The sequence below is a fragment of the Oncorhynchus clarkii genome, chromosome 14 (assembly GCF_045791955.1).
Source record: "Oncorhynchus clarkii lewisi isolate Uvic-CL-2024 chromosome 14, UVic_Ocla_1.0, whole genome shotgun sequence".
Classification (NCBI taxonomy): Eukaryota; Metazoa; Chordata; class Actinopteri; order Salmoniformes; family Salmonidae; genus Oncorhynchus; species Oncorhynchus clarkii.
The window spans coordinates 26,605,558-26,629,436 of record NC_092160.1 but is presented as its reverse complement, the minus strand read 5'-3'; the positions used below and the strand labels follow the sequence as shown (position 1 = coordinate 26,629,436).

The window sequence follows — 23,879 nt, the reverse complement described above, 5'->3', positions numbered from 1 at the left end:
TGGTTTGATATGCTACTCTACCACTCCACGTATGAGTGTCACAACTGCACAATATCTGGAGATGTAATACAGAATTAATATTTAAAAGTTCATATTTCTTACTGTGTTTCACTGACTGCTCTGACCTGACTTCATGACATTACACACACTGAGGCCTGACTGACTGCAGAGGCCATGACACCGGCGAGATCAGCCAAGGCTGTCCATCCATACAGAGAGGGAGGGAGGGAGCGAGAGACGGATTGATGAAAAGAGAAAGGGAAGGGGAAAACCAGGAGAGAGAGAGAATAAGAGGGTGTAAAAGCGAGAGAGAGGGATGTGACTAGCTTTTTAAAACAGTGACACACAGCAGCCATTTTAGTGTGAAAGAGAGGGAGAGAGAGGCTCGGGGAAATACAGGCGGCCTGACAGAGAGTGATGAGGGAGGGAGCAGGGCTAAACGAGAAAAAGATGGAGGGAGGATAGGAGGAGAGAAGACACCATACTGTATTTTCTTATCACCTTTCCTCCCTCTCTGACCCGCTTTCCCTTTCACTCACTCACTCACTCACTCACTCACTCACTCACTCACTCACTCACTCACTCACTCACTCACTCACTCACACACACCCCTCACACATGAATATACACTCTTAACAGCAGTCCTTTACTCAATGATAATGATATCACCATATGCAAACCTCTTTTACTCTGTAAAGCAGTTCAGCCCCTGTAAAAAGTAGAGAACCACTTCCCTTCCTGTTCCTCTACTTCTCCATTGATGCCAGCCAGCCAGCCATCAGTAAGGAGCTGTATCTTCACTACCCTCCCTCATCCCTGTCTTCCTAGCATCTGTTCTCTTCTTCTCCTCCCTCTCCATTCCTTCATCTTGTCATCTCCCTGCCTAGAGGTCTCTGTTCTGTCACTCATTTGGGTAAACGTCATTCTGCACATAAACAACAAAACAAATGTAATTTGTTATATTATTTTAGACTGAACCACTTGGCTATAAATGGACCAGCCCCTCCCTCTCCACTGATGCCATCAGGGCTTTGGGTCATTTAAGTGGTTTTCTGTACTAATGCTGTGTTACTCCCTTCCTCCCTAGACCTCTCCTCTTAAATATGAGAGAGATAGACACGCGCACACACACACACACTCCCACGCGTGCGCGCGCACACACACACACACACACAGAGACAGACACACACAGAGACAGACACGCAGAGACACAGAGACACACACAGAGAGAGACAGACACACACAGAGACAGACACACGCACACACAGACACACACACAGAGATAGAGACGCGCATGCACACACACACATACACACACACAAAGAGACACACACACACAGAGAGAGACACACACGCACACAGAGACACACACGCACACAGAGAAATACACACAGAGACATAGACACGCACACAGAGACGAGCACACAGACACACACACATACACACACACACACAGACACACACAGAGAGGCGCACACACAGAGACGTGCACACACAGACACACGCACACAGAGCTACACACACACACACAGAGACAGACGCACACAGAGAGACACGCACACACAGAGAGACACGCACACACAGAGAGACACGCACACAGAGAGACACGCACACAGAGAGACACGCACACACAGAGAGACACGCACACACAGAGAGACACGCACACACAGAGAGACACGCACACACAGAGAGACACGCACACACAGAGAGACACGCACACACAGAGACACAGACACACACCAAGAGAGACCCACAAGCACAGACACACACACACACAGAGAGAGACACACACACACAGACACACACACAGACACACACACAGACACACACAGAGACACACACAGAGACACACACACAGAGACACACACAGAGAGACACACAGAGACACACACACACACAGACACACAGACCCACGAGCACAGACACACACACACACAAGACACACACACAGACACCCACACGCGCACACACAGAGACGTGCACACACAGACACACGCACACAGAGCTACACACACACACACAGAGACAGACGCACACAGAGAGACACGCACACACAGAGAGACACGCACACACAGAGAGACACGCACACACAGAGAGACACGCACACACAGAGAGACACGCACACACAGAGAGACACGCACACACAGAGAGACACGCACACACCAAGAGAGACCCACAAGCACAGACACACACACACACAGAGAGACACACACACACACAGACACACACAGAGACACACAGAGACACACACAGAGACACACACAGAGACACACACAGAGACACACACAGAGACACACAGACACACACAGAGACACACACAGAGACACACACAGAGACACACACAGAGACACACACAGAGACACACAGACACACACACAGAGACACACACACACACAGACACACAGACCCACGAGCACAGACACACACACACACACACACACACGCGCGCACACACACAGACACACGCGCACACACACACACACACACACCGACACACACACACACACACACACACACACACACACACACACACACACCAAGACACACTCAGAGAGACACACTCACAGAGAGACACACACACATACACACACAGAGAGACAGACACACACACACACACAGAGACACACACACACACAGAGACACAGACACACACAGAGAGCGACACACAGAGAGACACAGAGACACACACACACACACACACACAACTGACTGACTCAAACGTATTAAGAAGGAAAGAAATTCTACAATTAACTTTTAACAAGGCACACCTGTTAATTGAAAAGCATTCCAGGTGACTACCTCATATAGCTGGTTGACAGAATGCCAAGTGTGCAAAGCTGTAATCAAGGCAAAGGGTGGCTCCTTTGAAGAATCTAAAATATATAAAATATATTTTGATTTGTTTAACACTTTTGTTTACAACATGATTCCATATGTGTTATTTCATAGTTTTGATGTCTTCATTATTATTCTCAATGTAGAAAACAGTAAAATAAAGAAAAACCCTTGAATGAGTAGGTGTGTCCAAACTTTTGACTGGTACTTTATATTGAAAGCAGGTGCTTCCACACAGGTGTGGTTCTCGAGTTAATTAAGCAATTAACATCCCATCATGCTTAGGGTCATGTATAAAATGCTGAGCAGGCCATTATTTTGGCTGCCATGGGATAACTATCCCCCATCCACAGGGCACGAGTGGTCACTGAATGGTTTGAAGAGCATGAAAACTATGTAAGCCATATGCCATGTTCTTCTCAGTCACCAGATCTCAACCAATATGTTTTTATACTGTATAGATTAGTGGTTCCCAAACTATTTATAGCCTCGTACCCCTTCAAACATTCAACCTCCAGCTGCGTACCCCCTCTAGCAGGGTCAGCGGATTCTCAAATGTTGTTTTTTGCCATCATTGTAAGCCTGCCACACACACACTATACGATACATATATTAAACATAAGAATAAGTGTGAGTTTTTGTCACAACCCGGCTCGTGGGAAGTGACAAAGACCTCTTATAGGACCAGGGCACAAATAATAATACAATAATGATCAATACGTTTGCTCTTTATTTAGCCATCTTACATATTAAACCTTATTTGTTCATGAAATGTGAATAACTCACCACAGGTTAATGAGAAGGGTGTGCTTGAAAGGATGCACATAACTCTGCAATGTTGGGTTGTATTGGAGAGAGTCTCAGTCTTAAATCATTTTCCACACACAGTCTGTGCCTGTATTTAGTTGTCATGCCAGTGAGGGCTGAGAATCCACTCTCACATAGGTATGTGGTTGCAAAGGGCATCAGTGTCTTAACAGCACGATTTTCCAAGGCAGGATACTCTGAGCGCAGTCCAATCCAGAAATCTGTCAATGGCTTCTGATTAAATTACATTTTCACAGAACTGCTTGTTGCAAGGGCATGAAAGGGATAACGAATCCAGTTGTTTGTGTCATCCATTTGAGGAAAGTACCTGCATAATTGCACACCCAACTCACTCAGGTGCTTCGCTATATCACATTTGACATTGTCCGTAAGCTTGAGATCATCTGCACACAAACAATCATACAATGATGGAAAGACCTGTGTGTTAATGCAGACAGAGAAGAGCTCCAACTTCCTAATCATCGCCTCAATCTTGTCCTGCACCTTGAATATAGTTGCGGAGAATCCCTGTAATCCTAGATTCAGATCATTCAGGTGAGAAAAAACATCACCCAGACAGGACAGTCGTGTGAGAAACGCGTCATCATGCAAGCGGTCAGACGAGTGAAAATGATGGCCTGTAAAGAAAACTTTAAACTCGTCTTTCCATTCAAAATAACGTGTTGATACTTTGCCCCTTGATAACCAGCACACTTCTGTATGTTGTAGAAGTGTTACATAGTCGCTGCCCATATCATTGTGTAGTGCAGAAAATACATGAGGTATGTGACACTTGGCATTCAGGCCAAAGAGTTCAATCTTGGTTTCATCATACCAGAGAGTCTTGTTTCTCCTGGTCTGAGTCCTTTAAGTGTCTTTTGGCAAACTCCAAGTGGGCTGTCATGTTCCTTTTACTGAGGAGTGGCTTCCGTCTGGTCACTCTACCATAAAAGCCTGATTGGTGGAGTGCTGAATTTGTGAATATACTACAGGTGTTACTGTCCCCACTACAACAACAAAATACTTAAATACATGTATTTTGTCCAATCAAGTTGTAGAAATATATCTCAAGGATGATCAATGGAAACAGGATGCACCGGAGTTCAATTTCGAGTCTCATTGCAAAAGGTCTGAATACTTCCGTATTGTTTTTACAAATATCTGTCTTCGCTTTGTCATTATGTGGTATTGTGTGTAGACTGATGAGGGAACATTTTTATTTAATGAAGTTTAGAAAAAGGCTGTAATTTATCGATGTGGAAAAAGTGAAGGGGTCTGAATACCTTCTGAATGCGCTGCATTTCTCAGATATAGGACAGACACTTCAGAACAAATTACTTCAGATGTTTGTATCTGTTGTTCCATGAAGTGAATCTGTTATTCAATGTGTTTGTATGGGCTAATACCAAAAGCATTTTTTCATCCAATCATTGTTTTATATCTTTTTTTGATACTTCAAGGGGTCTTCAAATTATAAATGAAATGACTAAATGATCCTTGGTATGACCTTATGACCTTAAAACAATTCCATATAGCTTAGTAGAATCGCCTCCCCGGGGTTAGACAGGGCTTAGATCTTAAGGGTCTTAATGTGTACCTTTTTATTCTATTATGTGAGCTAAACATACAAAAAAATCATTTTTTAAAATTTAAAGTCATATTTTTCGAAAGTATTAATGTTACTGTCCCCAAATACTTAAATACATGTATTTTGTCAATTTAAATTAAAGACTGTAGAATTCCATTCATTCCTATGGTGGACTGCTTTTCTGAGGAGTGCCAATATGCCGAACGGTGGCTTCAAAGCCTCTCATTGGCCAGTACATAGCATCAGCAACCCAGAGTTTATATACGTAATTTATCGAAACCCAATTGAACACTTATGGGAGATTCTGGGGCAGCGCCTGAGACAGCATTTTCCACTATCTTCAACAACACCTAATTATGGAATTTCTTGTGGAAGAATGGTGTCGCATCCCAGACACGTAGAATTTATGCAACGGTGCTTTGAAGCTGTTCTGGCTCGTGGTGGTCCAACACCCTATTAAGACACTTTATGTTGGTGTTTATTGAAGAATGGTGTCGCATCCCAGACACGTAGAATCTATGTCACGGTGCATTGAAGCTGTTCTGGCTCGTGGTGGTCCAACACCCTATTAAGACACTTTATGTTGGTGTTTATTGAAGAATGGTGTCGCATCCCAGACATGTAGAATCTATGTCACGGTGCATTGAAGCTGTTCTGGCTCGTGGTGGTCCAACACCCTATTAAGACACTTTATGTTGGTGTTTATTGAAGAATGGTGTCGCATCCCAGACACGTAGAATCTATGTCACGGTGCATTGAAGCTGTTCTGGCTCGTGGTGGTCCAACACCCTATTAAGACACTTTATGTTGGTGTTTATTGAAGAATGGTGTCGCATCCCAGACATGTAGAATCTATGTCACGGTGCATTGAAGCTGTTCTGGCTCGTGGTGGTCCAACACCCTATTAAGACACTTTATGTTGGTGTTTATTGAAGAATGGTGTCGCATCCCAGACACGTAGAATCTATGTCACGGTGCATTGAAGGTGTTCTGGCTCGTGGTGGTCCAACACCCTATTAAGACACTTTATGTTAGTGTTTCTTTTATTTGGGCAGTTACCTGTACAGTTTGGTTTATTTGTGACATTCCTTACAACAAGCACCATTTTGTATTATTTTGGTACCTGGTAGTAATGGAATTGTTAGGAGTGTTGTATTATTTTGGTACCTGGTAGTAATGGAATTGTTAGGAGTGTTGAATTATTTTGAAGGAAGTACCGTTGTTGCATCAATGAAATATCAGGTAAACGAACACTAACTACACTGTTTGTTAACTTAAGCTCTCATAGAGTTTTGTTCACATGCAATGGCAGCACAGCACACACAAAAAAATGTGCACATTACTGTACACGCGCTAGAGATGTAACAAATGGACAATTTTGCTTAACGCTTAAACAACGATTAAAAAAAAAACTGTTTTTCCGTTAAAATGATAACAAAAAATAATAATACAATTCCACTCAATTCACAATGTAGAAGAATGGTCCTATGAAGTTCTGTCTAGTGCCACCCTTTACAGACAGAACGCAGCCACAGTAACATTTCAATAGTACAGAAGTCCAGAGAGGACATATGAATAAAACAATTATTCCCTTTTGTCCAGATCACAAATGATTTATCTCATGATCATTACATAACGAGTTATTTTGTCGAGATCACAAATTATTTATCTCATGATCATTACATAACGAGTTTTGTCGAGATCACAAGATAATCAAAAGTACCACGTATTATCCATGAATTTGTACAGATGCGCGGTAACAACCTCATCAATGAGCCCTGTGGCTGCGTTGATCAAAATGCTCTCGTGGGGCATTTAAGCCTTGAACAATGCCTGACAGGCAGCACTGTCTCCCAGGCTGAATGCCGCCCCCAAGTCCACAGCCAATGGCATGCAAGGAACAAGGAACTTTTAGCTTTCTAACCTATAAACTGATAAAGAGCTCCAAAACATGAAATGTTAGCTGGAAATGTACCATCCCTTAGTGTAGCAATTAATAAAAACTTATGCGCTGATCCACCGTGGGCTCTGCTGCCTCAGCCATACTGTCTATTTGTCATCAATACGTCCACACTCCTACAAAACAACAACACTCGACAACGACACTTGTCTTGATCTTGATAAATAAGTTGTGCGTTCGTAAATTCATAGCATTGTCAGATTGTCCATTTGTAAATTCAGAGCGTTTCGCTCTCGGAGAGTTCAGAGCCACACTGGATGCTCTGGTCGAGGAGTAGGGATGATCTGAACGTTCTGACCTCACAATGGCAGTCAAGCACTCAAGCTAACTGGCTAACGTTGCCTAGCTTGCTAGCTACTTCCAGACACAAATGAGAGAACACCTCACTCTGACCATTTTACTCTCCCTAGCAGAGCTGGTTAGGCTGTTTTCATGTTATCTAGAGCGTTGGTGACTGTAACTGTGCTGCTGGCAACAATTTAATTACGCTTTTTTGCCGACGTTTACCGACACCGGCCATATTCAACGGGTGTTGAGCGTTCGTAAATTCATCAGTTATTCTGCGCTCTGGCACACTCAGACGAGAGTGCTCTGAAATTGGAGTCAATAACCAGAGCGAATTTACAAATGCACCTTGTATCTTTTCAGACAGTAGAATTCTGCTCCGACTTATAATGTTCTATTGTTTCCCTGACAACAATAAAGGTCGCTGATTGATGTGCTGCTGGGTTGTTAATGCTGTTTTTTATGGTAGGATAGCTAGATGTACTTTATTTCTACTAAATGTCTTGCTAAATCACAGTATTTAAAGAACTGTAAAGTACCTTTTTAGGAGAGAGTGGTCTGCGTGCAGGCAGCAGGCTGAGTGAAGCGGAGCAGCTCAAGATTATTTGATTGACAGTTTTGGTCGCATAGTGATGGAAATTAGTCCTGCTTCAGAAGCAGCATTACTTTAGACACGTAAAAGGCCGTAGTGTAGCCTACCCTAACAGACGAGGTGACACATTATTATATATGAAAAGGGTCATTGATACAGGCTACCGGTAGCCTACTGTCATTTCAGAATACGAGACAAAAACACCCCTACCCACTCAGCAACGAAGAGTACCCTGGTCTCAAGACTGGCCCAAAGATACACGACATCAGTCCCATGAATAAACTAGGATATTCTACAGGCAACAGACCGAAGACTGAACACGCGCTCTGACTGAACACACACTGGCATCATTAGCGAGGGAGAGTGAGGGGCAGCCAGAACCGTGCTCATATGTCTTGCTAATCTGCATCTTGCCATCTCTTGTCTTGCATGCCTCACAAATTCACCCAAGTAGCCTAAGGTTTGCATCTTCCTCTCTGGTTTGATTTAAAAGACACAACTTTCCCCAGGCTGTTATAGCCTATCGTCTAGTTAGGCTATAACACGGATAACTGTTTTGTGGCAACTGTACTGTGATTTTAATTATGTGGGGATAACATCGTTAGGGAATTTTCCTAACGTTAAGAATCCCAACTTAGTTTTAACATTTAAACGTTCACACCCCTAACACTCGCACACAGTCACACAGACCGACACACACTCACACCGACACACAGTCACACAGACCGACACACACTCACACAGACCGACACACAGTCACACAGACCGACACACAGTCACACAGACCGACACACACTCACACAGACCGACACACACTCACACAGACCGACACACACTCACACAGACCGACACAAACACAGTGAATATGTTTTGCATAAATCAGTTGCGTATTCCAAGCTGAAGGCTCCTTTTAAACTGAGTAGGGAATAATTATCCCAGTCAGATTCTCATCCCCATACTGTATGCGCACACAAAGTACTCATTGTATACAAACACACTGTATACACACACACTGTATACACACACACTGTATACACACACACACAGCTTCATCTCCCTGTCAAACACGTAGCAAGCATGATCACAGTCTACTGTATAAATGCAGCCTATTTGATGCAGCTCAAATCATTTCTCTCTTCATGTCTTTCTCTCTCTCTCTCTTTCCTCGCTATCTCTGAATGATGCAGACCCTGAGAATAAACAGGCAATTTAAGTGCTGGACACCACTGCTCATACACACATGCCACCACACACACACGCCACCACACACACACGACTCACTCCAGAGGCCCACATATTTAACAATACGCACACCTCACACACCCCTCCCAAGGCCCACACACATACACACCTCATCAGAGAGACACACATAAACATTCAGAGTGGATATAGTGAGGGAGTAAAGGTTACAGTCTATATTCTGTTGAAATAAATTCAGTCCCTGAACTTCACTCTGTGACTCCTACTGCAGCAGTGTGGGTCTGGTGTATTGTGATATTGTACTCCTGCGCCAATAACTAGGGCTGCAAAACACTGCTCTTTAATGCCATAATCCACTATTATGTAATGTGTGTGTGTGTGTGTGTGTGTGTGTGTGTGTGTGTGTACTCAGATGGACCATGAATTTCCCCTCACTGTAATGCATCCCTCTAATATCTTTATTTAGAATGTAATCTATGTCATCTCCAGAATGTCTCCTAGAGGTTGGGGCCTTGGTTTTAAATAGACCCCTACACAAAGGTTTCGTTGCTTTTGTTTTTATACATCGTTAATACATCAGCCGACATTGTGTAAAATGATACCAGACCAGTTAGGTAAAATAATATTGCATGGTCTAACCATGATGATGTTGTATATTTTTAATTGTTTGATTTTGACTGAATTCTGTAACTGAATTGAAGTTGAAATCACAGTTCTCTGAAATGATTGGACTAGTAGAGCCTAAATTACTCAAGTGCTGGGACTGGAACTTGGTTTTACAATTGTCTTTGTTGTATTTTCTGGGCATTCTCTCCTCATCATGTTGCCAATGTGCAGTGTTTCTCTCTCCATCTCTCTCTCTGTCTTTAATCTGATGTTCTGTAACATTTCGGCACTGAGAATTTCCTTCTAATCTCAATATGGCTCTGTTTGCTCTGTAATAATCCTGTGTGTGTGTGTGTGTGTGTGTGTGTGTGTGCGTAACGCATATTGTTGTTTTTAATTCATGCCCAGTGAAACTGTAAGACAACTGATCTCTATGCACTCTAAACCCTGTTGTGTTTGTATGCTTAAATTACTTCTGATTGTCATATTTTCCTGGTTATTGTGCTTGAGATGCTGTGCTGCACAATATGTTGCGTTTGTGTAAACAACTTAGTGTGTGTGTGTGTGTGTGTGTGTGTGTGCGTGTGTGTGTGAAAACACACACAAAAAACTTTAAATCCTATGCTGACTTGTAGTCCTTTGTGCTTGGCCTGAGTAGTATACACACACACACACACACACACACACACACACACAGGATTAATTGTTTATCCAAACAATACGAAACAATATGCACCACACAAATACTAAGTGTGTAAGAGTGCCCTTTCTGTCCTATTCCCCCTCTTATAAACCTGTTGTATTCCGATATCATTTATCCTAAAATGAACCATGTAAAGTCTCATTTGAGGCTGTTTTTATGTACTTTAGCATATAGAATGATACTACCTTTTTTTATTCAGGTCTTCCCTCGCCGATCTCAGGCTTGTCGAGTCGATCGTTTTCTCTCTCTCTTCTATGTACAGCGGTTAAAAACTGCCTCCAAAATGCTTCATCGCTGTGGAAACCGCCTTCGCACGGCTGTTACATCTCCATCCCAGTGTGTCTCTCTCTCTCTCTGTGTGTGTGTGAGGGAAAGAGTCACTAACCTATTAAATAAGCGTTGCGCTCCGTTTCCCTAGCTCCCTGCGTCGCTTTGTTTGGGAGCTCGGAGTCTCTGTGCCTAACAATAGAACTGTAGCCTATAACTTCACCCTGAACTAATGTTAAAATAGGTGTCACATCTGTTAAAACATTTGCTTTAGTCTGTCTATGGTTATGCATTTTAACTAACCTTTCCATACAGCCTTATGGATCTATAGCCTATAGCCTATATAATGTCATTGTCTCTTTTTGAATCCGTTTGGTAAAGGGCAACCCAGGTGTTACCAAGAGCCCGTGCTGTGATCCCTGCGCGTGAAGCTCACGGTCTTCTGTCTGTTCAGCAGGTCGTTGTGGTTCAGTCACACTAGCCTTGCCTTGAAAACCAGAAACTATTTCAAGTCCACCATGTGCAACACAACCAGCTCTTTTTATATTGTCCTTTTAATTCAGCTAATCATTCAGTTAATCATTCAGTTAATCATTCAGTTAATTATTCAGTTAATCATTCAGCTAATCATTCAGTTAATCATTCAGTTAATTATTCAGCTAATCATTCAGCTAATCATTCAGTTAATCATTCAGTTAATCATTCAGTTAATCATTCAGCTAATCATTCAGTTAATCATTCAGTTAATCATTCAGTTAATTATTCAGTTAATCATTCAGTTAATCATTCAGTTAATTATTCAGTTAATCATTCAGTTAATCATTCAGTTAATCATTCAGTTAATTATTCAGTTAATCATTCAGTTAATCATTCAGTTAATCATTCAGTTAATCATTCAGTTTGACCCACACCTGTTGGCTTTGTGCAGTGGTGGAAAAAGTAGCATTTTCTTGAGTAAAAGTAAAGATACCTTAATAGAAAATGAAAGTGAAAGTGAAAGTCATCCAGTAAATCCTACTTGAGTAAAAGTATTTGGTTTTACATATACTTAAGTGTCAAAAGTAAATGTAATTTCTAAAATATACTTAAGTATCAAAAGTATAAATCATTTTAAATTCCTTATATAAAGCAAACCAGAGGGCACAATATAAATGTTTTATTTTATTTACAGATAGCCAGGAGCAGACTGCAACGCCCAGACATCATTTACAAACAAAGTATTAATGTTTAGTGAGTCCACTAGATCAGATGCAGTGGGGATGACCAGGGTTGTTATCTTGATAAGTGTGTGAATTGGACCATTTTCCTGTCCTGCTAAGCATTCAAAATGTAACGAGTACTTTTGGGTGTCAGGTAAAATGTATGGAGTAAAAAGTACATCATTTCCTTTAGGAATGTAGTGATGTAAAAGTTAAAAAATATAATTAGTAAAGTACAGATACCCCTAAAAACTACTTTAGTACTTGAAAGTATTTTTACTTAAGTACTTTACACCTCTGTGCATAAATTACACTGTGCATAAAATAACTCAAACCGTTTTGTCAGAAAAATATGCTTTAGTATTTCCCTGAAAAGAGATATAGCCTTGGTTTATTCTACTAGATAAGTGGTTGTTTTAGGCTACAACAGGCCTGTGACTTTTCAGCTGCGTGTGTTCACAGATTCAGAAGGTTGTTATTAGGACACTGTAGAGCATTCTCTAATTACGAATCTCCTGTTTTTTTGACCAAGGAAAGTACAATCAAATGTACAAAATCCAATCAACGAGGGGAAGAAAGAGAGGTTTGGTTGGAGAAAGAGGGGAATAAGAGGTGAAAGGGCAGAGAGAGAACAACACACAAACATGTTGCTTACGGAATAAAAGAGAGGAGATGGAGGAGATGAGCTGATGGATTATAGAGTAATATATATTCTGGATACATTGTACAGAACTGTTGTTTTTATCAGCAGCAACATCATAAGAATCATCATCATCATCCTCAGCATCACTGTTCAGTTATGAAACCAAGACAGGATTCAGTCTTACAGTATATTCCAAGCGTCCCTAAATACACCACAACAGTAGAAAAACACACACACACACACACACACACACACACACACACACACACACACAGACACACACACACACACACACACACACACACACAAACACAAACAGCCTTAACACACTGGCACATTATTTGGGGAGAACGGGCTCGTGGTAATTGCTGGAGCGGAATCGGTGGAATGGTATCAAATATCAAATACATCAAACACATGGTTTGATGCCATTCCATTAACTCTGTTCCAGCCATTATTTTGAGCCGTCCTCCCCTCTGCAGCCTCCACTGATTTTCACTCACTCTCTCATTGTCAGTCACAGCAAGATTTTCTTTCCATCTTTTCTTTCAATTGATATATTGTCACCCTTGCTCTGTCCATCCTTTCAGTGCAGAAAGCAAAGTCTGGTACACATCACCTATTCCCCTCCATTCCGTGCCCTTTCTCTGTCTCTGTGTGTTTCTCTGTGTGTTTCTCTGTGTGTGTCTGTCCAGTCATAATTGAATGACTTCCCTTTCCAGGAGAAGGTAGGCTACGCTCCATCTTTTTAGTTTATGTTCACAAAAATGTAGTGCTGCTCCTTCTCTCTCTCTCTCTCTCTCTCTCTCTATCTCTCTCTCTCTCTCTCTCTCTCTCTCTGTCTCTCTCTCTCTCTCTCTCTCTCTCTCTGTCTCTCTCTCTCTCTCTCTCTCTCTCTCTCTCTGTCTCTCTCTCTGTCTCTGTCTCTGTCTCTGTCTCTGTCTCTGTCTCTGTCTCTCTCTCTCTCTCTCTCTCTCTCTCTCTCTCTCTCTCTCTCTCTCTCTGTCTCTGTCTCTGTCTCTGTCTCTGTCTCTGTCTCTGTCTCTGTCTCTGTCTCTCTCTCTCTCTCTCTCTCTCTCTCTCTCTCTCTCTCTCTCTCTCTCTCTCTCTCTCTCTCTCTCTCTCTCTCTCTCTCTCTCTCTCTCTCTCTCTCTCTCTCTCTCTCTCTCATTCTCAGTGCCGCCTGTGTCACCTCCCTCTAAAAAAAAGAAAATAACAGTACTACTTATCAGCAGATACTTCATTTTAATCTGGAATCCCTAATTGAACAATAACAAAGTGGCCAACCCACCTCTGTTTGGGTGAAAACCTGAAGATGGGCCTGGAGAAATGTAACCACTCTCAAATTCATAGACAGCTATGGATGCAAGGACTGGCCATCCATGATATCACAATCATAGCGTAAGTTGATATAGTGTTTGTTTACACACATTGGAGTTAAACAAGATTATATTTGTGGTTCTGATGGGGTATGACAGTTGAACTAAGCTCATGAGGCATTTAGAAGTTATATTCTTCTAGAATCAGTGGGTACATATCATTCATTTATACGTCCATGAATTGATGTAGCGACTAAGGATTCTAGCTTTAACTGAAACATGTATCGAGTTTATCATCATTTACAGATGTAGGATCTTAATTTGATCACCCTGTTGCAGGAGACATTTTGTGCAATGCAGGATATTTAAAACGTAGTGTGTTTGAGGTTTAAAGGCTTCTGAAGTTTGTAACATGCCATTTGAAATTTCAGACATGATTTACCCCTACGAAAAATTTATCAACCCCTTCAAAAATGTCCATGAAATATAATCCTTATAATAATTCACATTTCCTCTTGCAGCTTCTATCTCAAGGCCATCAGACTGTTAAACAGCCATCACTGACACAGAGAGGCTGCTGCCTACATACAGACTTGAAATCATTGGCCACTTTAATGAATGGATCACTAGTCACTTTAATAATGCCATGTAATAATATTTACACATCTTGCATTACTCATCTGATATGTATATGTTGTATTTTATACAATATATTTCACTTTGCCTATGCCACTCAGTCATTGTTCATCATTCATGTATATATTCTTATTCCTTTACTTAGATTTGTGTGTATTAGGTAGTAGTTATGGAATTGTTAGATATTGCTGCACTGTTGAAGCACAAGCATTTCGCGACACTCGCATTAACATCTGCTAACCATGTGTATGTGACCAACAAAATTTGATTTGATTTGCAGGATAATTTTTTCTTCTGTAGCAAACTGGCTCAAATTAAGATCCTACATCTGTACAACACTTGGAAAGAGTCTAATTTACAGTGATATACAGTATATTAGGATTTATATTCAGTTTCTCTATTTCTCTCTTTCACTCACTCACTCACACCTCTTTCTCTGGGGTGAAGGATACATAAGGGTTTAACAGATGTTAAACCTCTCTCCCTGGGGTAACAGCGGTACACCCCTCTGTCTGTCTCCCCAGTCTCTCTCCCTCACACACTATCTCTCTTTATCTCTCTTTTTTTTCTCTGCCCATCCTCCTGTCTCACTTTCTTCTCTCTCTTCTCACACGTTCATCCTTTAACTGACAGAAGTGGGAGAGGCACCTCTACAGGCTAAGTACTTATTTCACCTCTTTCTGACACCATCTCTCTATCTCTCTCCCTCTCGCGCTCTTTCCACCCATCTCTCTCTCGCTCTCTCCACCCCTCTCTATCCCTCTTTCTCGCTCTTTCCACCTTTCGCTCTCTCTCTCTCTCTCTCTCTCTCTCTCTCTCTCTCTCTCTAATTAACTAGGTTTTAGTAACAAACCTTTGGGCTTTGGAGTTTCCATGGTTACACCAACATCCAATCTTGTCAGTCCACGTCTGTGTGTGTGTGTGTGAGATATGTGTGTGTGTGTGGTTGTGCATGCACATGGACATGTTTTGGCTGTGCATGCGCTGGGCTCTGTTTTTAATGCTTTTGTCTTCCAGAGGGACAGACAGATGTTGCCATTCTGCTGCCTCCTCTCGCTCCTCTCCTCTCGCTCCTCTTTTCTCCTCTCGGCCGCTCCTCTCACTCCTCTCCTCTCTTGAGACCATGTGAATAAAGGCTCCTGGATAGGCGGGATGCTGTCTGTCCCAAATATCAATGTCTAAAATCTCCCTCTCTCTCCCTCTTGTTCTCTCTCCTCTCCCCTGTATTTCCCTGTCTGAATGGCTAGCTGTCCAGAAGAGTTACACACTGAACCAGTGTCCAGTGCTGCATCTGGCTGGTGTGGTGCTGTGGTGTCCTCATATCGACCAGCCTGTCAGGTTAAAGTTGCTCTGTATTGGATCATGACTCCTGGTGGCAGGGCAGGAACCGAAATAACTGAATTTTATTCCAGCCCGCTTCAAATCAATTGAGTGATGAAGGCTGAGGATGGAGCTTGTGACATCACTGAGATCAAAGGTCATAAGTCAGAGGCAGCGCTGATGACACAATGGACCAATCCCAGAGCTATATATATATATATATATATGGCTCAGCCATACTGCTGTTTATTTCCAGGAAGGTTGGAATAAGACCTTGAAGGGCTATACAATCCTGCCAGCTAGAAGGTATATTTGCATTATAAAGAATGTTTTCTCATGATGTTTCTCTTTTCTGTTTTATCTTTCAGCCAACAAGACTCTGCTGGGGGGAGGAGGAGGTGAGTCATTCTGTCGCTCTTTACTCTGTTATTTCTGTTCCCTTGTTCCTGGAGAGAAAGAATACTGTGTGTGTGTGTGTGTGTGTGTGTGTGTGTGTGTTAGACCTAGGATAACTATAGTTAACTATGCTTCATCGAAAGTAAAATAAAAATTGGGGTTTACTTACTTTGGAGGTGACTACAACTAGTCAAATCCCAAAAACAGATCCCAAAAAAATGACAACTTTTTAAAACGATTTGAATACAGATCTGAGAAAGCAACTACTTTCCAAAAATATTTCAATACAGATCTCATGAAGTGACGACTTTTCAGAAACAATTGGACTGGCTGCCTTCAACTAATGGCAGGGCTGTATCTGGAACTGCATGTTGATGACAACAATAGAATGAATAGAGCACAAACAATCTCCTATACTATTCCAGTCTATCTGACAGTCATATTTGATCTACACAATACATTTCTATCTGAACATTCTGTAAATATTCATTCTGAATGTCCATTGACCCAGGTGTACATAATCAAACCAATTAACCAATAATAAGTTGTACAGATAAGTATAGATACGTTTTGACTCTCAACAACCATATGACTCTTTCAACATGCCAATGAAAAGGTTGAAAGCTGCAATTCATTTAATGATACCCGAAAATACTGCAGGGAAATTCTAAGCCATTTGCGAACATTGCAAATAGCAAGTTGGATGCTTAGCAAAAACAACTCTGAACCTCTTTGTCCATCTGAGGGTAAGTGTTCTTGTTTCAAACACACACTATAACATCTTTAAAGGGATAGTTTGCTCAGAATACAAACTAACATGATTTTCCACCTACCTTGGCTATAGTTGATTCAAGTTGTTGGATATTTCCTTTCTACAGTTAATAGACATGTTGTTACTGTTGGCATTCTCAGTAACACTTAACATTAAACCGTTATTGTTCCTGTGTAATACAATTGTAGTTACTTTTGGAACATTTTGTTAGCATGTTATATAATACATTGGTAATTGCATTTTAATTGCATAGCAATGAGCTTAGAGTTTTTGTAGCTACTGTACACAAGAGGAATAGTGACTGTTTCTTATTCTACTGGAATAACTCCATTATTATGCAACTATAAATCAACGTCCTATGTAACAACAATGTTGCTATTGTAATAATCACTAAGTTGCTACACATGTAACTGGATGTTACTGCATTACCTTTTGTCACTCATTATCAAAATCATTTGTTAGTCATTTTGAAGCTGCAAAAGTGGTTTACTCTAATGTTGAGGCGATTCAATGTCAAATCAAATGTTATTTGTCTCATACACATGGTTAGCAGATGTTAATGCGAGTGTAGCGAAATGCTTGTGCTTCTAGTTCCGACAATGCAGTAATATCCAACGAGTAATCTAACCTAACAATTTCACAACAATTACCTTACAAGTGTATGTATAAAGGAATGAATAAGAATGTGTACATAAAAATATATGAATGAGTGATGGTATAGAACGGCATAGGCAAGATGCAGTAGATGGTATAGAGTACAGTATATACATATGAGATGAGTAATGTAGGGTATGTAAACATTATATGAAGTGGCATTGTTTAAAGTGGCTAGTGATACATTTATTACATAAATTTTTCCATTATTAAAGTGGCTGGAGTTGAGTCAGTATGTTGGCAGCAGCCACTCAATGTTAGTGATGGCTGTTTAACAGTGATGGCCTTGAGATAGAGGCTGTTTTTCAGTCTCTCGGTCCCAGCTTTTATGCATCTGTACTGACCTTCCCTTCTGGATGATAGTGGGGTGAAAAGGCAGTGGCTCGGGTGGTTGTTGTCCTTGATGATCTTTATGGACTTCCTGTGACATCGGGTGGTGTAGGTGTCCTGGAGGGCAGGTAGTTTGCCCCCGGTGATGCGTTGTGCAGACCTCACTACCCTCTGGAGAGCCTTACGGTTATGGGCGGAGCAGTTGCCGTACCAGGCAGTGATACAACTCGACAGGATGCTCTCGATTGTGCATCTGTAAAAGTTTGTGAGGTTTTTTGGTGACAAGCCGACTTTCTTCAGCCTCCTGAGGTTGAAGAGGCGCTGCTGCGCCTTCTTCACCACACTGTCTGTGTGGTTGGACCATTTCAGTTTGTCCGTGATGTGTACGCCGAGGAACTTAAAACGTTTTACCCTCTCCACTACTGTCCCGTCGATGTGGATAGGGTGGTGCTCCCTCTGCTGTTTCCTGAAGTCCACGATCAGCTCCTTTGTTTTGTTGATGTTGAGTGTGAGGTTATTTTCCTGACACCACACTCCGAGGGCCCTCACCTCCTCCCTGTAGGCCGTCTCGTCGTTGTTGGTAATCAAGTCTACCACTGTAGTGTTGTCTGCAAACTTGATGATTGAGTTGGAGGCGTGCATGGCCACACAGTCGTGGGTGAACAGGGAGTACAGGAGAGGGCTGAGAAGGCACCCTTGTGGGGCCCCAGTGTTGCGGATCAGTGGGGTGGAGATGTTGTTACCTACCCTCACCACCTGGTGGCGGCCCGTCAGGAAGTCCAGGATCCAGTTGCACAGGGCGGTGTTTGGACACAAGGTCTCGAGCTTGATGATGATTTTGGAGGGTACTATGTTGTTAAATGCTGAGCTGTAGTCGATGAACAGCATTCTCACATAGGTATTCCTCTTGTCCAGATGTGTTAGGGCAGTGTGCAGTGTGATTGCGATTGCGTCGTCTGTGGACCTATTGGGGCGGTAAGCAAATTGGAGTGGGTCTAGGTGTCAGGTAGGGTGGAGGTGATATGGTCCTTGACTAGTCTCTCAAAGCCCTTCATGATGACGGAAGTGAGTGCTACGGGACGGTAGTCATTTAGCTCAGTTACCTTAGCTTTCTTGAGAACAGGGACAATGGTGGCCCCCTTGAAGCATGTCGGGACAGCAGACTGGGAAAAGGTAGGATTGTATATGTCCGTAAACACACCAGCCAGCTGGTCTGCGCATGCTCTGAAGACGCGGCTGGGGATGCCGTCTGGGCCTGCAGCCTTGCGAGGGTTGACACGTTTAAATGTTTTGCTCACGTCAGCTGCAGTGAATGAGAGCCCGCAGGTTTTGGTAGCGGGCCGTGTCAGTGGCACTTAATTGTCCTCAAAGCAGGCAAAGAAGTTGTTTAGTCTGTCTGGGAGCAAGACATCCTGGTCCGCGACGGGGCTGGTTTTCCTTTTATAGTCCGTAATTGACTGTAGACCCTGCCACATACCTCTCGTGTCTGAGCTGTTGAATTGCGACTCTACTTTGTCTCTATACTGACGCTTAGCTTGTTTGATTGCCTTGCGGGGGGAATAGCTACACTGTTTGTATTCGGTCATGTTTCCGGTCACCTTGCCCTGATTTAAAAGCAGTAGTTCGCGCTTTCAGTTTTGCGCGAATGCTGCCATCAACCAACGGTTTCTGGTTGGGGAATGTTTTAATAGATGCTGTGGGTACGACATCGCCGATGCACTTGCTAATAAACCCGCTCACCGAATCAGCGTATTCATCAATGTTGTTGTTCGCCGCAATGCGGAACATATCCCAGTCCACGTGATCGAAGCAATCTTGAAGCGTTGATTCCGATTGGTCGGACCAGCGTTGAACAGACCTGAGCGCGGGAGCTTCCTGTTTTAGTTTCTGTCTATAGGCTGGAAGCAACAAAATGGAGTCGTGGTCAGCTTTTCCGAAAGGAGGGCGGGGGAGGGCCTTATATGCGTCGCGGAAGTTGGAATAACAATGATCCAGGGTTTTGCCAGCCCTGGTTGCGCAATCGATATGCTGATATAATTTAGGGAGCCTTGTTTTGAGATTAGCCTTGTTAAAATCCCCAGCTACAATAAATGCAGCCTTGCACGGATTTTATCTACCTTGTTGTCAAGAGACTGGACATTGGTGAGTAGTATGCTCGGGAGCGTTGCTCGATGTGCCCGTCTACGGAGCCTGACCAGAAGACCGCTCCGTCTGCCCCTTCTACAGCGTCGTTGTTTTGGGTCCCCGGCTGGGATCCGATCCATTGTCCTCGGTGGTGGGCAAAACAGAGGATCCGCTTCGGGAAAGTCGTATTCCTGGTCGTAATGTTGGTGAGTTGACGTTGCTCTTATATCTAGTTCTATATATCTTATATGTAATAAAACCTAAGATTACCTGGGGTAACAATGTAAGAAATAACACATAAAAAAACAATACTGCATAGTTTCCTAGGAACGCGAAGCAAGGCAACCATCTCTGTCTGCGCAGGAAGTCCCTCATGTATTTAATTCTATCTATAGGCTATATTAAGATTCATATCTGAGAGCCCTCCAAACTATGTGCTAATGATCATATATTTAGACTAATTCAACTAACTGTTGTAGTTTTTGGTTCTTCATCAAATATTTGGCAGCCATATACAGTTGAAGTCGGAAGTTTACAAACACTTTAGCCAAATATATTTAAACTCAGTTTTTCACAATTCCTGACATTTAATCCTAGTAAAAATCCCCTGTTAGTTAGGATCACCACTTCATTTTAAGAATGTGATATGTCAGAATAATAGTAGAGAGAATGATTTATTGCAGCTTTTATTTATTTCATCACATTCCCAGTGTGTCAGAAGTTTACATACACTCAATTAGTATTCGGTAGCATTGCCCTTGTCACGGCTGGCTGAAGGACTGAACCAAGGTGCAGCATGGTAAGCTTACATGTTCTTTATTTAAACCAAACCGTGAAGCTTTGGGCTATGTGCCCTGAACAAAGTCAAAATTAACTTCCCACAAAACAGGTGCAAGAAAAGGGTACCTAAGTATGATTCTCAATCAGATACAACGATAGACAGCTGTCCCTGATTGGGAACCATACCAGGCCAAGACATAGAAATACAAACATAGAAGAAAGGACATAGAATGCCCACCCTAGTCAAACCCTGGCCTAACCAAAATAGAGAATAAAAAGCCTCTCTATGGCCAGTGCGTGACAGTACCCCTCCCCAAAGGTGCGGACTCCGGCCGCAAAACCTGACTCTAACGGGGAGGGTCCGGGTGGGACTTCTTACGGCGGCGGCTCGGGTGCGGGACCCTCGTAGCGGGCCCCGGACTGAAGACCCTCGTAGAGGGCGCCTCTAGACTGAGGGTCTGCGACTCTGGACTGAGGAGGGGCTGCGGCTCCGGACTGAGGAGGGGCTGCGGCTCTGGCAGCTCCGGACAGGAGGGCGGCTCTGGCAGCTCCGGACAGGAGGGCGGCTCTGGCAGCTCCGGACAGGAGGGCGGCTCTGGCAGCTCCGGACAGGAGGGCGGCTCTGGCAGCTCCGGACAGGAGGGCGGCTCTGGCAGCTCCGGACAGGAGGGAGCACCTGGAGGGAGGAGACGGAGAGACAGCCTGGTACGTGGGGCTGCCACCGGAGGCCTGGTGCGTAGTGGAACGGATACACAGGGCCGTGGAGGCGCACTGGCGGTCTCGAGCGCAGAGCTGGCCCCACCCATTCTGGCTGGATGCCAGCGTCCCCCCAGCAAATGCGGGACGACGATAGACAACTGTCCCTGATTGAGAACCATACCTGGCCAAGACATAGAAAAAAGGACATAGAATGCCCACCCCAGTCACACCCTGGCCCAACCAAAATAGAGAATAAAAAGCCTCTCTATGGCCAGGGCGTGACAGCCTTTAAATGGTTTAACTTGGGGCAAACGTTTCGGGTAGCCTTCCACAAGCTTCCCACAATAATTTGGGTGAATTTTGGCCCATCCTCCTGACAGAGCTGGTGTAACTGAGTCAGGTTTGTAGGCCTCCTTGCTCGCACATGCTTTTTCAGTTCTGCCCACAAATTTTTTATAGGATTGAGGTCAGGGCTTTGTGATGGCCACTCTAACACCTTGACTTTGTTGTCCTTAAGCCATTTTGCCACAATTTTGGAAGTATGCTTGGGGTCATTGTCCATTTGGAAGACCCATTTGCGACCAAGCTTTAACTTCCTGACTGATGTCTTGAGATGTTGCTTCAATATATCCACATAATTTTACTTTCTCATGATGCCATCTATTTTGTGAAGTGCACCAACCAGTCCCTCCTGCAGCAAAGCACCACCACAACATGTTGCTGCCACCGCTGTGCTTCACGGTTGGGATGGTGTTCTTCGGCTTGCAAGCATCTCTCTTTTTCCTCCAAATATAACGATGGTCATTATGGCCAAACAGTTCTATTTTTGTTTCATCAGACCAGAGGACATTTCTCCAAAAAGTATGATCTTTGTCCCCATGTGCAGTTGCAAACTGTAGTCTGGCTTTTTTTATGGAGGTTTTGGAGCAGTGGCTTCTTCCTTGCTGAGTGGCCTTTCAGGTTATGTTGATATAGAAATTGTTTTACTGTGGATATAGATACTTTTGTACATGTGTCCTCAAGCATCTTCACAAGGTCCTCTGCTGTTGTTCTGGGAATGATTTGCGCTTTTCACACCAAAGTACGTTCATCTCTAGGAGACAGAATGCGTCTCCTTCCTGAGCGGCATGATGGATGCATGGTCCCATGGTATTTATACTTGTGTACTATTGTTTGTACAGATGAACATGGTACCTTCATGCATTTGGAAATTGCTCCAAAGGATGAACCAGACTTGTGGAGGTCTACAATTGTTTTTCTGGGGTCTTGGCTGATTTCATTTGATTTTCCCATGATGTCAAGCAAAGAGGCACTGAGTTTGAAGGTAGGCCTTGAAATCCATCCACAGGTTCACCTCCAATTGACTCAAATTATGTCAATTAGCCTATCAGAAGTTCTAAAGCCATGACATCATTTTCTGGAATTTTCCAAGCTGTTTAAAGGCACAGTCAACTCAGTGTATGTGAACTTCTGACCCACTGGAATTGTGTTACAGTGAATTATAAGTGACATGATCTGTCTGTAAACAATTGTTGGAAAAATGACTTGTGTCATGCACAAAGTAGATGTCCTAACCGACTTGCCAGAACTATAGTTTGTTAACAAGAAATGTGTGGAGTGGTTGAAAAACTTCCGACCAGTCAAAAGTTTGGACACACTTACTCATTCAAGGGTTTTTCTTTATTTTTTACTATTTTCTACATTGTAGAATAATAGTGAAGACATCAAAACTATGGAATCATGTAGTAACCAAAAAAGTCTTAAACCAATGAAAATATATTTGAGGTTTGAGATTCTTCAAAGTAGCCACCCTTTGCCTTGATGATAGCTTTACACACTCTTGGCATTCTATTAACCAGCTTCACCTGGAATGCTTTTCTAACAGTCTTGTGCACATATGCTGAACACTTGTTGGCTGCTTTTCCTTCACCCTGCAGTCCAACTCCTCCCAAACCATCTCAATTGGGTTGAGGTCGGGTGATTGTGAAGGCCAGGTCATCTGATGCAGCAATCCATCACTCTCCTTCTTGGTCAAATAGCCGTTACACAGCCTGGAGGTGTGTTGGGTCATTGTCCTGTTAAAACAAATGATAGTCCCACTAAGTGCAAAACAGATGGGATGGCGTATCGCTGCAGAATGCTTAGGTAGCCGTGCTGGTTAAGT

General features: G+C 42.9%; 1 protein-coding gene across 2 annotated transcripts in view; it reads left to right on the top strand.

Annotated features, from left to right (window-relative positions):
* LOC139366468 (mono-ADP ribosylhydrolase 1) overlaps positions 1–23,879 on the top strand; it is a 169,595-nt gene that overhangs the window by 47,921 nt on the left and 97,795 nt on the right. For both annotated transcript variants that reach the window (XM_071103972.1, XM_071103973.1), the window contains exon 4: positions 16,329–16,358. In XM_071103972.1, coding sequence (XP_070960073.1) covers positions 16,329–16,358 — 30 coding nt within the window. The remainder of the gene's footprint in view (positions 1–16,328; positions 16,359–23,879) is intronic.